Source organism: Ovis canadensis, chromosome 3 (assembly GCF_042477335.2).
Source record: "Ovis canadensis isolate MfBH-ARS-UI-01 breed Bighorn chromosome 3, ARS-UI_OviCan_v2, whole genome shotgun sequence".
NCBI classification, from domain to species: Eukaryota; Metazoa; Chordata; class Mammalia; order Artiodactyla; family Bovidae; genus Ovis; species Ovis canadensis.
Window position 1 is genome coordinate 230,144,666 of NC_091247.1, and position 13,677 is coordinate 230,158,342.

General features: G+C 64.8%; 1 protein-coding gene across 1 annotated transcript in view; it reads left to right on the plus strand.

Annotated features, from left to right (window-relative positions):
* The window catches only part of TAFA5 (TAFA chemokine like family member 5), a 180,878-nt gene that overhangs the window by 103,037 nt on the left and 64,164 nt on the right, over window positions 1-13,677 (plus strand). The window contains exon 2 of the mRNA XM_069586523.1: window positions 7,909-8,058. Coding sequence (XP_069442624.1) covers window positions 7,909-8,058 — 150 coding nt within the window. The remainder of the gene's footprint in view (window positions 1-7,908; window positions 8,059-13,677) is intronic.

A 13,677-nucleotide genomic window follows, 5' to 3' on the forward strand; every position in this document is an offset into this window, starting at 1 on the left:
CCCGCCCTGCCGGGGGGGAAGGTTACACCCAGAGAAGTGAGGTAGACCCCGCAAGATGCGGGAGCGCGGGACAGACAGGAGCCCTGCAGAGTCTCCAGCCAGGGCCAAACTCGGAATACGGAGGGGCCTCGTGCCCACCTTAGGGGACATCCGGGAGGGTCAGCCCCTGGCCACCCCGCTCTGCTGCCTCACCAGCCCCTCGGAGCTTCAGCCACTTCTGAAGGTCCGCTGAGCCCCGTTGCTGTGGCCGAGACCTGCCAGGGAGACTTCTGGGGTGCTGGCCCCTCTGCCAGGCCACCTGGGCTCCCGGCAGGGACCTCGCCCAGCACGTGTGTGGCCCCAGGAGACCAGCTCCGTGTCAACACCCATCCTTGTGGGCGAGGCTGGCCACACCCCCTCCCCTCTTTTCCAGGAAGGAGCTGGCCCAGAACCATCTCCAGGCTGGGGAGGGAGCTCTCCAGGACCCAGACGTGGGGCTCCTCTGCCTCTGACACCCCCAGAAAATCCCAGAGTGGGGGCCATGTGGGCTACACTGACTGGCCCACTCACTGCAGGCTCTGCCTTCCAGAAACAGCATCTGGGGGCCCTTTCCCCGGGCGGCCAGCCTTGCCCACCAGGCCCAGCCTCAGTGGTCCCCCCGGTCATCAGTCCCGGGGCCTGTTTGCCGGGGCTGCAGCTTGAACACACCACACTCTTTTGCGCTCCTGCAGGTCGCAAGTGGACACGGGTCTCACTGAGCCAAGATCAAGGTGCAGGCAGGGCTGGGTCCGCCCAGAGGCCCCAGGAGGGCGTCTGTCCCTTGTGTTTCCCTAATTCTGCGGCTCATGGCAGCTTCCTTCTTCCAGCCCCTGAGCCCAGCATCACCTGACCTCCCCTCTCTGCAGTCAGGCTCCCTCTGCCCCCTTAGAGGGACCCTGTGATGCCACGGGCACTAGTGTTACAGCCACACTCAGGACCTTCGCTCACATCTCCACCAGTTAAGGCAGTGCTCGCCTGTGTGAGGCTCCAGGATTGAGGGTGCGGGCCTCTCTGGGGCCATGTTTCTCCCAGCTACATGGGGTCGTTTGTAACCCCTTTTCTGAGTTCTGGGTCTTGCTGTCCGTGGGCCTGGAGCCCGTCAGGCGGCTGTGACCTTAGCGAGGAGGCCCACAGCAGCAGACAGCCTCTGCCCACCCTCATCACCCTAACTGCTAGGGGTCCATTGCTTTTCCCCAAGGAGTCTGCTCCGACCGACAAGGCTGTGACCCAACATGGGCCCTGCGGGCTCACCAGGAGTGTGGGGTGGAGAGGTGGGGTCTGCCCCACTCAGCGTGCAGGCCAGGAGACAGAGGACAGCACCCGCCGGACGTGCCTGGAGTCCCCCCAGGCGAGGCCAGGCCGCTGGACTGCAGGCTCAGATGGCCCCTCCCATGGAGAGGTCACAGGGCACCTGGGGGGCCGTGTCCAGCTCTGACCTGCAGGCCTCGCCCGACCCCCGGGGAGTCTGTCCCGATACGGGGAGTGGGCTGTGTGGCCACCAGTGTTCTCCCTGACCGCCTCGTCCCCCCTGCCCAGCTAGAGGGGGAGGGCTGGAAGGCGGGGTGACCGGGTGCAGACCCACAACCACGGGGACCCATCCAGGTTCTGGGCGGCGGGGAGGATGTGGCGGTGGACAGGAGGGGCGGCGACCGGGGCAGCCAGCTGGGACGGGTCAGCGGGCCGCTGGGGGCTTGCATACGATCGGAGGCTTTGCTGGGAAAGCCAAGATGATTCTTCCCTGGTGTGCTGACGGCAGTGGCCAGGGGCTGACCCACAGGGCAGGGTGAGCTCGTTCGAAGGCTCGTCTTTAAGCTGGGAGAAGGCGGGTGTCGTGCTCCGAGCCCTGAGGCTCGTCTCTCCGTCAGCATGGCCTGTCCCCCGATTACCCTACCCTTCCTGACGAGTCCCTGATGGAGCAGCGCCAGGCAGGGTCACTGGGGCAGGACAGGGCGGGGGCACTGACCGCCCAACGTAGCCAGGACCATCGGACTCTGCCTCTGCGGCCGGCGGTGGGACAGGGGGTCAGAGGTGAAAGGTCAAGTTGGCGCGGAGTGGCAGGTGTCATGCCTGCGCGGCTGGTACGTGCTCTGCCATGTCTCTGGGCCGTTACGGGTGGCTGGCAGCCTCTCCTCTGCAGGCTGGGGTCTGACCGCTGGCCCCTGGCGTGGCCCCCTCTCCTCTGGGACCCCACACCACCAGGGTCGGGGTCTGGAGTTCCCCGGGCCCATTCCTGTAGCTGGAGACGTAAGGCCGGCCCCACAGCCAGCGCCCCGGCACGCCCAGACCCTCTCCAAGGGCAGAATTGCCTCGTTACCCGGGTCTTCCCTCCCGTCGGGGATCTGCCTGGGCCCTGGTCTTCCTTGCCACCGCGCTCCAAGTGGTGACCCAGCCGGTGGTCAGCTCTGGCCCCACTGGCCACCTCATCTGCCCTGGTTTCGTCCTCATGCAGGCACGGGCTGATGTCCGTGATCGCTCGAGGCTCCGAGTGCCCGTCAAGGCAGCCTGAACCTTTGTCCTGTAATCCATCCTGCCAGACACGCTCCTAGACGGATGTCGGCGGAGCCTGGTACAGCAGCTGGCGTGGGCTCCGGAGGCGGACGGGCAGGCGCTGCAGGGAGGACCCGGGCCAGCCGAGTCACTGCAGAGCCCTCACCCCTCAGACTGGCCTTGACTGCCCTCTCCATGTGGACCGCCCCCCCAAAACCTCCAGCAGGGTGCACAGCGCTCCCGGCCCTGAGAAGTGACCCCTGACCTGCAGCTTCGCATCGCGTGCCTTTGGACCTCTCCGCCCATCCGGTGGCTGGGCTTGGGGTCTGGGTGGTGGCCGCCCTGCTCTGGGGGCCATCCTGGGGACATCGAGGGGCGGCTGTCCACCACCCTGCCTGCTCTGGCTCAGGGACTAAATGACACGACACCTGGCCAAGCTGACTCACTCGGCCAGAACACCGCAGCAGAGGCTACGCCCCTGAATGCCCAGAAGACAGTGGCTGTCCACAGCCTGCACGATCCCGGGAACCAGGAGGCCTCTGGGGGGGCCCTGGTCCACAGAAATGTTCCCCAACGTCCCTTCCCCGAGCCCCAGGCACCCAGTCAGGGTCCCGTGGACGTGAGCATGATGTCTGTGAGCTCTTGGCGCAGACAGGGAAGAGAACGGCATGCACCGCCCAGCGGGGTCATCGAGGGCTGGGCACAGCTCTCACCCATCCAGCCCAGCACCGTGGCCGGCAGGGGCAAGGCTGGGCTCCTAGCCCCTGGGGCCCTGAGGGTGGTGGGTGTTCCCAGCCCCCGATCTTGGGGGCACGTTCAGCTGCCTGGATCACTTGGCCACAGAGCTGTGAGCCCCGCAGGGTGGGCCCCTCCCAAGCAGGGCTTCCTCCTTGGGCTCAGCCTCCATGCCTGGCGGCTGTGGCTCACCCGCTGTCTCTGTCCCTGCAGTGGGGACCGGGTCCCTGCACAGACCCTCACCCTGCAGCTCACGGAGCGTCTGCACCCCGGGCTGGGCAAAGCTGCCTCCCGCGCCAGTGGCCACGACGGGCCTGAGAAGTGACCTGGCCTCTCCTGAGGTGCCCCTCACTCCCCCGTCCCAAGCAGATTGTCCCAGGGGACCCCCCAGCTGCAGGCAGAGGCGACAGTGTCCAGGGTAGGGTGGCCAGCTCTTTTCCTGGAGTAAGGTCCCGAGTGTCAGGGGAAAAATCCAGCCTGCAGAACTGCGGGTTAGCACAACACCCCCACGCACACCCTGACTGCGGCCGCCGTCCAGGGGCCCAGGGAGGCGCTGCGGGAGGGCAGCCCGTCCCTAGGGGATGAGCGCCCTTTCCTTGCGTTTCCCTCTGGCATCTGGTCTTTGTTAAAGACTGTGCTGCTGCCTGGCTCCCAGCAAAGCCTCTTGTTTCTTTCCGTCTCCACAGAAGCAGCCTGTCACCCCTTGTACCCTTGGGCACACGCGTGTGTACACACAGGCACTCTCATCCTTGAGCCCCAGAGGGCCTCAGGTCCATGCTGGGTTGGGGGTGGGGGGTGCAGGAACAGTGGCCGGGGGTCTCGGAGCCGCCTCTTACAAGTCCCCCCGAGCACCTCCGGTCTCTCGGAGCCTCTGTGCTGGGCCCGTGTGCTGGTCCTGGCCCACCGTGTCCCTGGCCCTTGCCCTTCACGTGGGCTGCTTGCTTCCAGGAGTCCTGGCCTCTCAGTGCATGCTGCCTGCCAGCGTCATCAGGGGGCAGTGGAGCCAGGGGCGAGGCAGCAGGGTTTGAGCGTTTTTTCCATGAGGTTCTCCGGGGGTCTGTCAGGGACGAGATCTGAGACCCAGCCCAGCAGGGCAGATGGTCTCAGTGTAGGGTGAGGCCCACACGAAAGCTGGGGTGAAGGCTAGCGGACGGAATCCAAGTCTGCAGATAGCCAACCCCCAACGTGAAATCCAGTGGTGGAAAATAAGGGCTGGAGACCCCAGGGCAGCTGGCAGGGCAGCAGAGAGAGCTGGTACAGACGGCCGGAGGGTGTGTGCCCTTTGGGTGCACTGAGAATAAGTCAATAAACCAGCCCTGTGGTCTCCCGCAGGCGCACGGAGTGTGTGCTCACGGATCCCAGGCCAGCCCGTTCCCCTCGGGCTTTTCTACACTCCCTTGGTTTTATAGGTTGATGGCGTCTCTGAAAATACATTCAGATGGCCCCGACCCCTGTGAAGATGGCTGCATTTGGGAATAGGGTCTTTGCATCTGTGGTCAAGCTAAGATGAGGTTGTTAGTGAAGTGAAGTCGCTCAGTCGTGTCTGATTCTTTGCAACCCCATGGATTGTAGCCTACCAGGCTCCTCCATCCATGGGATTTCCCAGGCAACAGTACTGGAGTAAGTTGCCATTTCCTTCTCCAGGGGATCTTCCCGACCCAGAGATTGAACCCAGGTCTCCTGCATCGCAGGCAGACGCTTTACTGTCAGAGCCACGAGGGAAGTCCTGACCTTGTTAAGTGAACCCTCACCAAGTGCTCAGTGACCTCATGAGTAGAGCAGGATGCAGGGAGGCCTTATGACATTGGGGCAGACGTGGGGCCTACGTGGCTGAAAGGCAAGGACGGCCCCGGGCCCCGGGGAGCAGCACGGTCCCCACCTCGCCAGGGCCGTCCTGCCGATGCCGTGGTTTCAGACGTGCAGCCCCAGGATGCCAGTGAAAACTCCGGGGGGTTGGCCTCCAGCCTGTGACGGCTTTTATGGCCCCGGACATGGACCGCTGCCCACGGCCCTGCTCTCAGCCTCCTCTCTGCGTGCGGAGGAGTTGGGGTGGGGCCGCTGGTGGCCTTGGCCTCCCCTCCCCCAGCCCCATAGGCCGTGGTCCAAGGTCATGGCACCAGGTGGGGGTGATGGTCAGTCTGACGGCCGCCCGGGGCTGGGTGCATGGATGTGGAAACCCTCTCCAGCCCCTGCCGGTGGTCTTGCCCGGCCACCCCCGTGCGGTGAGGGTCCAAGACCTGGAGGCGTGAGGTGCCCAGGGCAGGGGTTTCCTGCGCTGGGCTACCGAGGCCAGACCCTGGTCAGGTCACAGCTTGGGTGGCAGGTGTGTGGCTGGTCGGGTGGTTGCTCCGTTAGTTAGCGACCAGGGCTCGGGACCCCAGGAGATTCGGGGCTCTGCCAGCCGCTGGCGTCGGCCAGAGATGGCTGGGGCCCGGGTGGGCCGCAGTGAGGACCGGGGACAGCAGAGCAGCCCCGAGGAGCTTAAGTAACAGCTGGACAGAGCCCACGCCGCAGCCGACTGCGCAGGGTGGTGCAGGGCCGGCCCTCGAACCTGCGTCCTCGCGTGAGCCCCCAAGACCACACCCTGCAGGCTGTGCCCCGCCTGTCACCAGACTCGGCCTCCTCATCCTCCCAGGAGCATCCCTGCTGCCTCCGTGGGTCTGCCGACTGCCGTCCACATCTGTCTGTCTGGTTTCACCCCAGTCCTGGTGTTGTCTGTAATTTTGTAGGTAACTAGCTCAAGCAGGTTAGACTTGCCGCTGCAGCCTCAGCCTCAGCCTCAGGAGGCTGTGCAGTGTCGGCCTGAGAAGGGGCTCTGCTCAGGAAGCAGGGGGGTCCCAACAGCCTGGGAGGAGGTGCCCAGGGCCCCGCGTCCCTCCTCCTGTGCCTGTGTGTCCCCGTGAGCTGCCCACCATGGGCCCCGGGTGGCTGGCTTGCGGTCACTGCACACAGCCCCCTTCAAGCCCAGGGCCGGGCGATGCAGACGGCCCTGGGCCTCCTGAGTGTGAGGTCACACCCAGGTGCAGCTTCCCCCGGCCAGGGCAGCTCTGGGCTGACGGAGCTGGTGGCTGCTCTGGGCACTCTGTCCTGCCAGCTCGTGTGATGCTGCCCGGGACCCGGCCCCAGGCTTGGCTGGGGACCTGGAGGTGACCTCAGGGACAAAAAGGCAGGATGGGTCAGTGCAGTGGTCTGCTTGGAGGAAGGGACCAGAGGTGACGCAGTGCATCAGAAGGGCCCCTGGGGCTGGAGGCCACCAGCTGGTCCCCTGCAGAGTGGACTCTGCCACCCCCGCCCCTGCACAGAAGGGCCCCTGGGGCTGGAGGCCACCAGCTGGTCCCCTGCAGAGTGGACTCTGCCACCCCCGCCCCTGCACAGAAGGGCCCCTGGGGCTGGAGGCCACCAGCTGGTCCCTGCAGAGTGGACTCTGCCACCCCCGCCCCTGCAGGTGGGGCCCCTCTCCTGGGTATCACCTCCCTGTGGTTCCCTCGTGAGCTGCGGCGTGCACCCCGACCCATCTCCCTACCGAGCTCGCGGGGCAGACTGGGATCTGTAGGGCGCCGTGTCCCCCGGCTGGGAGGGCCCCTCGCCGCGTCCTGCCCGCTTTCTCCCACGGTGGTCCCAGGGCCACGCGGGAGGTGGCATACCGTAGATGCTTATTGTTTGCTGAGGGAATGAGAGTGAGGCAGAGAGTGAGTGGACGCCCTGGTGGAGGCTATGGCTACGTGTCGGGGCGGGATTGGCCCACGGTGAGGAGGGGTCACCAGGAGTTCTGTGGTGCCTGGGGTGCAGCCTCCGTGGGGTGGTGGGGCGAGCGGCTGGGCCACCCCATCCGGTGTGGCCGCTCAGAGCACCGTGGTTTATGGGGGCAGGCCCTGCGGCCGGGATACTAGCCACGCCGGCTTCTCAGGGCGATGCCTGCTCCCTGGAGGGGGTGTGTGTGGGCACGCGCACGTCTGTGTGGCTCGGGGTCTGTGAGCCTCTCACCCCGGCGTGTTCACAGCCCAGTCCTATACACATGTGAGCTGTCCTCCGTGTGCACGCACCAGGCGTGTGGAGGGCGTGTGTTTGCACCTGCTGTGTAACTATGTGTGTCTGTGCAGTTCACGAGCACACGCGTGAATAGGTGTGTGCCCACCAAGGGCGGAGAGGGGACCCTGGGCGGCCTGGCCTGGAGGTTAGCACGTGCGGCCCGCTCTTCCCGCTTTCTAGCCGGCGCAGCCCCCAGAGGTCCTGGGAGAGGGTCTGGGCTGGATCCCCCACTCCAGGTCAGCCTGGGCCCCCATCACCGAGCTCCTCGCAGCCCTGCTCCTGACTCAGGAGCGGGGGTCAGTCCCTTCCCTCCTTCCTTTCTGGCTGGGACCGAGACTGGCCACAGTTAATGTCTTGTCGCTAGGGCAGGGGTTCCAGCACCCCGCCGCGTGAACGGTTAAGGCACTGGGGTCCCCTGTGCACGCGTCGGCGTTCACAGGGCCGGGCTCACGGCATCGCTGGCAGCAGTTCGGACGTCCCTCAGGGAGCGGCCTCCGTCCCCACGCTGTGCTGGCTCCTCTTCATGGGGTGGGCTCGGTGTGGCGGGCACCGTGTGGGCACCACGTGGGCACCGCGTGGGCACCGTGTGGGCTGGTACCCGGGGCGCATCCGCTCAGCTCGCCTGTGCGTCTCTTGCAGGTCAGCTGGCCGCCGGCACCTGTGAGATTGTGACGCTGGACCGCGACAGCAGCCAGCCGCGGAGGACGATCGCCCGGCAGACGGCCCGCTGTGCCTGCAGAAAGGGGCAGATCGCGGGCACCACCCGAGCCCGGCCCGCCTGCGTGGACGGTAAGAGCCCAGGCCCCCCAGCGCCTGCCCCAAGGCCGTCCAGGACGTTCCGCCTGGGCCCCCTGCTCGCTGGACAGGGCCCCCAGCGGCACCTTGGGCTGCCTATGGGCGTGGAGGCTGGGGCACCTCGATCCCCACGTGGCCTGAGGGCGTTCCTTGGCTGGTCAGGCTGGCTGTGGGTGGAGCGGTCCGAGGTGCTGCCACGGGGTGAGGGGCCCAGATGCCCGTGAGGCTGCTGCCGCCCTCGGGCCTGGCAGGCGGCGAGTTCCCAGGATCCCGGGATAGCCGATGCGCTCTGGAGGTGGGCTGGCAGTTCCCCAGAGGCTGAGCCGTCAGGGGGACGAGACGTGTCCTATTAACATCCTTGCCTTGGGGACCATCCTCGGACTTCACAGAGAGAGGAGCCCCTCAGCTTCCATCAGGCACCAACATGGGTGCACCCCCTGGTGCAGGGGATGCCGTGGGCGCTGTGTGGGGCGCGGGGCGCTGACCCAGGGGGTCATTCCTGGCATTCCGAGGCCGATGCAGTGGCCCAGCAGCGGTCTGGTGACGATACCAGCCGGAGGCGGGGCGGCGGGCGAGCTGGGAGGGCAGAGGCCGCAGTGGCCGTGGGAGCCAGGTGCCCCTCCTGCCCCGTGCCTCTGGCAGGGCAGACCTCCTCTTCTAGTGGGCTGGGGGCTCCTGGGGCCTGCTGCGTTGGTCTAGTTCTTTGGGATGGGTGGCTCCGCGCAGGGTGTGGGGGCCTTGGTTCTGCAGGGAACTGGGGGAGACGCGGTCATGGCAGTCCGTGAGGCCGGCTCCGACGTATCAGCCGGTCCATCCCGCGGGGTGGTGGGGTCACCCGGAGCTGGACTTGGACCTGGGTTGTTCTGAGCCCTGGCTCCCCTGGGCCTCTGCGTGGGCTCTGGGGTCCCGGCCCCATGGTTTAGTCTGTTGCCTCCGCCCAGAGTGGTGCCCCCCACCCCCTGCTCTGACCCGGGGTGCAGGGAGGGCCCCTGGTTCAGTCTCTTGCCTCTGCCCGGAGGCCTCCTCTGCTCTGACCCAGGGCATGAGGAGGCCCACCGTGCCTGCAGGGGATGGTGGTGAAGGTGACGGAGAGGTGACGGGCTTGCAGACACAGGCGAGCTCTGGGCACCGAGGCCAGGAATTCACCAGCAGTGAGGGCAGGCCTGCATTGGGAAGGGGGATGTGTCATCCCAGTGAGGGGGTGCTCTCTGAGGAGCTGGCGGGTCCCAGGGCAACCCCCACAGTGAGAAAAGCCCCCAAGGAAGAGATCAGCAGGGCCATGAGCCCCATGCCAGGGATGGGCCGACTCAGGAGCCCGCCAGGTCAGCAGCAGCCTCTCCAAGGACTTTCGGGGACCTGGCCGGGCGGCGACTCTGCTCGGGGCCTGGAGCCTGGAGCTGTGGCCCCACCGGGCCTCCAGCAGGACAGGGAAGCCCTGGGTGAGGGCTCACCGGTCCAGGCCCCGGTGCCTTTGGCTGCAGGGGCCTCACCCGCAGAGCCTGGGGTGTCCAGAAGTTCCCTGGGGGCACGCAGGGCTCTGGAACCGCCCCCCAGCCCGGCACCGACCCTGCTTCCCTCAGGCCCGTGGCCACGGCTGCTGGTCCAGAAGGGCCCCCTGGGCGTGTCTGGGGCGCCTGGACGGTCAGGACCTGCCGTCCGGGGCTGGAGCAAGCGGCAGGGTGCTGCCAGGGCTGCCGGCGCCCTCCGAGGGTCTGGAGGTGGTTTGGTCTCTAAAAAGCCGTGTCTGTCTTTGTTGAGCGTCTACCCATCAGCGTCCCGTGGACAGGCTGTGACTGAGCAGCTGGGTGTTCGTGCGTGGTGCTTGCATCCTTGCCTTTGGGACCCTTCTCCGAAACAATCACCAGGGCTCCTCCAGGAGGACAGGCCTGGCTTCCGCAAGGCTGCTGCGCCGACCCTGGACCTGGTCAGGCCCTCGGGTCCCAGGTGGATCGTCGTGACCCCAGCGAGCTGGGCTGAGTCCCCGCATCCTGTGTGTCTGCAGCTCCTGTAACTCCAGGCGGCCAGAGCGCCTTCTAGTGCCTTCTGGCTGGCATTGATGGATTCTTCCCGGCCGGGAGGCAGGGACGGGCAGGCGCAGGCCTGGCAGGAGCTCACGGCCCCACTTCCTTCCCCTCTGCTCGTTAGCTCTGCGCGCCTACTGGGGAGTCGGGTCAGAACTGATTACTAATTGAATCCGGGTCTGCTCATCCGAAACCACGTCCTCACCCGTCTCCGGAGAGCTCCCCTCGCCTCAGGAGCCGGGTCCCAGAGCCCCAAATTAAACCCGGCCGTTTGCAGGGGAGGCGACGCAAACCAGTTAGCTGGCATTTTTTCGCGCAGTGGGCATCTCCAGGCTGCCGTCTAATTTAATTTTTGCTTTTCTGTCTGCTTGCTCTGTGTGCATAATAAGTTTCCTCACCTGTGGATTGCGTCAGTGAAGAGGAAATGCTCTGCGTGTGTGTGTGTTGTGGGGGGTGGGACTGGAGTTTGGTGTGAGCGGGCTTGAACTGCGAGGGGCGGCTTGTGCTGACCCCACCCCCCGCGTTCAGTAAACACGGGGCCTTAAAGTACCAGAGCCCAGCTGCCTGCGTTCACTTACTTATTAGCATCATTCATTCACACACTCATTCAATCAGAGAAGGTGTTTGCTCCTGGAGGGAGGCGAGCTGGAAGGGAAGTTGTCTCTTAGGGTGTCCAGGGCCTAGTACATGTGGTGCTGAGGGCTGGGGTCCAGGCTGTGGAACCCCAGAGTACAGCCATCTCTTTCTGTGTATGACCTTGGCAAAGCTGCGTCTCCGAGGGACCATTTGAGAGGGTACTGAAGGGTGGATAGGAGCTCACCAGGAGAGCATCTCTGTGAAAGGGGCTGGGGCGGGGGGCGGGGGCTGGTGGTCAGACGGGAGCTCCTGGCCGTGTCTCAGAGCCTGAAGTGTGTCCCGACAAACTGAAGCCACCGCCCCCTCCCCGCCACCCTGAATGCAGGTGACCCAGGGCACCTGGCTGGGCTCTCTCCCACTCATGGGACCGTCAGGGAAAGAGGTTCTCACGCAAACAAACCCACCGTCCCTGCCTGGATACAGAGCGGCAACCCCTCTCTGGTGGGCTCCGCGTCCTGCTGCACTGCTGGCCCCGGAGGCTCCGGGGGCCCCGCCCCGGCAGGTTCCCCGGTGGTCCCGATGCCCTGCAGCACCCCTGAGAACACCAAGGCCGGGCCCCCAAGCCGCACCCCGCCCAGCACACAGCAGGCTGTCCGCCCACGAGCAGCCCGCCTCCCTGAACTGGCCTCTTTCCTCATAAAGAGAGGTCCTCCCCCACTGGCTGAATTCTCCTGAAACTCTTCTGAAGGGAATAAAGCAGAGGAAGCACCATGGTGCCTGGGCCGGGCACGCAGTGGGGAGAGCGGAGGTGCTTTCAGAAGGAGCGCTGCCTCAGCCGTCAGGGATGTGAGGCTGAGAGTCTCAGGCCAGGCCCAGCGGGGACCCCAGATCCTTGTGGGCGGCAGTGGGCAGGCCTCTTGTGAGGGCCGCTGTGGGCCTTCGGCAGGAGGTTGTAGCCGGGGCTGGCGCGGCCTGGGCAGGGTCCCCGGCCAGGCTCTCAAAGGCCCTGCAGGGCCCCTTGGCCAATGCCGCTGCCCACCGCCCCTGCCGGGAGCCCGCCTGTCCGCCAGGCACCACGCCCTGTGCTCCCGAGCAGGGGATGGACGCCTCCGGGTCACGTGCCTCAACGTTAGGGCCAGGCCACGTCCTGCGCCTTTCCTTCCCAGGGGGCCCGGGAGGCGGGGTCCAGGGCGTGGGCTGGAGAGCTGTGGCCCCGGGCCTCTTAGGCGCTCACCTGCTGTGCCTGCCTGTGCCGCCACGAGTCGGGGTAGAGCATCGCAGCTCCTCAGAGTGGGAGGGCGGGTGGGGCTCCGAGGCCCGTGCTCGGTGGCTGTACCAGCCTCGGCAACCACCTGTGCCCATTGGCACCCTTCCCAGCAGCTTAGAGGCACGAGGGTCCCGGACGTGGCCTTGAGGGGCTCTGCACAGGAAGCGTGGAGTGGGGAGGAGAGCTTGGGAGGGGCCTGGGCACAGACAGCTGCTGTGGTTTGGGATCAAGTGAAGACCCAGAAGAGGCTCCAGGATGGAGCCCCAGGAGGCTCCTCATGGGCACCTGCAAGGAGTCAAGGACCCAGAAATGAGCCCTCCCGGCACTCCAGCTGATTTTCGACACGGGTGCCAAGACCACTCAATGGGGAAAGAAGTCTTTTCAACGAGCAGCACCGGGACATCTGGATTTCCACGTGAAGAAGAGTGAAGTCAGCTGCCCGCCCCACGCCACGTGTGCCAGCGACCTCAAGGGGGATCACAGTCCTCGGCGCCCAAGGGCTAAGACGGCAGAACTTGTAGCGGGACGCTGAGCGGACTCCTTGTGACTTTGGGTTTTGCCAAAGATCCTCATGTACGGCAGCAGGACAAGCAGCAAGAGAAAGAGCGATTAGATGAGGCCTCGTCCAGAGGGGAAGTGCTCCGGCTTCAGAGGACACCACTGAGAAGGTGAAAAGACAGCCACAGAACGGGAGGAAACGTTTGCAAATTGTGGATCTCATAAGGGACTTTTATCCAGAACATGTAAAGAACTCCTACCACTCAAAAATGAGAAGACAGTTAACACAATTTTTTGAAAATTGTCAAAGGATCTGAGTAGACACTTCTTCAAAGAAGATGGACGTGAATAGCTAATAAGCCCCTGAAAAGACGCCAGCCACCGTGAGTCAGCAGGAACCTGCACGTCAAATGCACAATGAGACACCCCGCACACCCCACAGCGTGGCTGCAGTCGGGCCTCAGGTGATCGCAAGCGTTGCCAAGGATGTGGGTAATCAGAGCCTCATACGCCGGTGCCGGGAGGTGACGGGAAGCAGCTGCTTTGGAAGAATGGGCTTGATTAAACAAGAGCTGTCCTGTGAGCTGACAGCCCAACTCTCAGGGGAACCCCAGTTCTTTCTCCGGGAGGAATGGAAACACATCCGCCGTGTCAGCTGCAGCAGGCACACACCTTGACGACTGTGAGTTGACTTTTATTGGGGGCAAAATGAGGACCGCAGCCTGGCAGACAGCCCCTCAGCTAGCTTCCAGAAGCCGTTCGCTCCAAAGAGGTAGAGGGGAAGGCCAGGATTTGTGCGATTTTGGTGAAAGCAGAGCACATGTGACCAAGCACGCGTTTTACAGGTTTCTGCTGGTCATGAATAGCAAACATCACCAGGAAGGATTATAGTGCTTTTCTGAAAGAAAGTGGAAGTGAAGTCGCCCAGTCGTGTCCGACTCTTTGCAACCCCATGGACTAGTAGCCTACCAGGCTCCTGCCTCCATGGGATTCTCCAGGCAAGAGTACTGGAGTGGGTTGCCATTTCCTTCTCCAGGGGATCTTCCCAACCCAGGGATCGAACCCGGGTCTCCCGCATTGTAGGCAGACGCTTCACTGTCTGCACCACCAGGGAAGCCCAAGGATATGCAAGACTTGGGCTCATAAAACCTCCTGAAAATGCCTGACTATCTGAAGACCAGTTCTGCCAGTTTTTTCCCAGGACACGGAGCACCCCCTTCCTGATATCCACCCTGAGCTCATTCTGGGGGT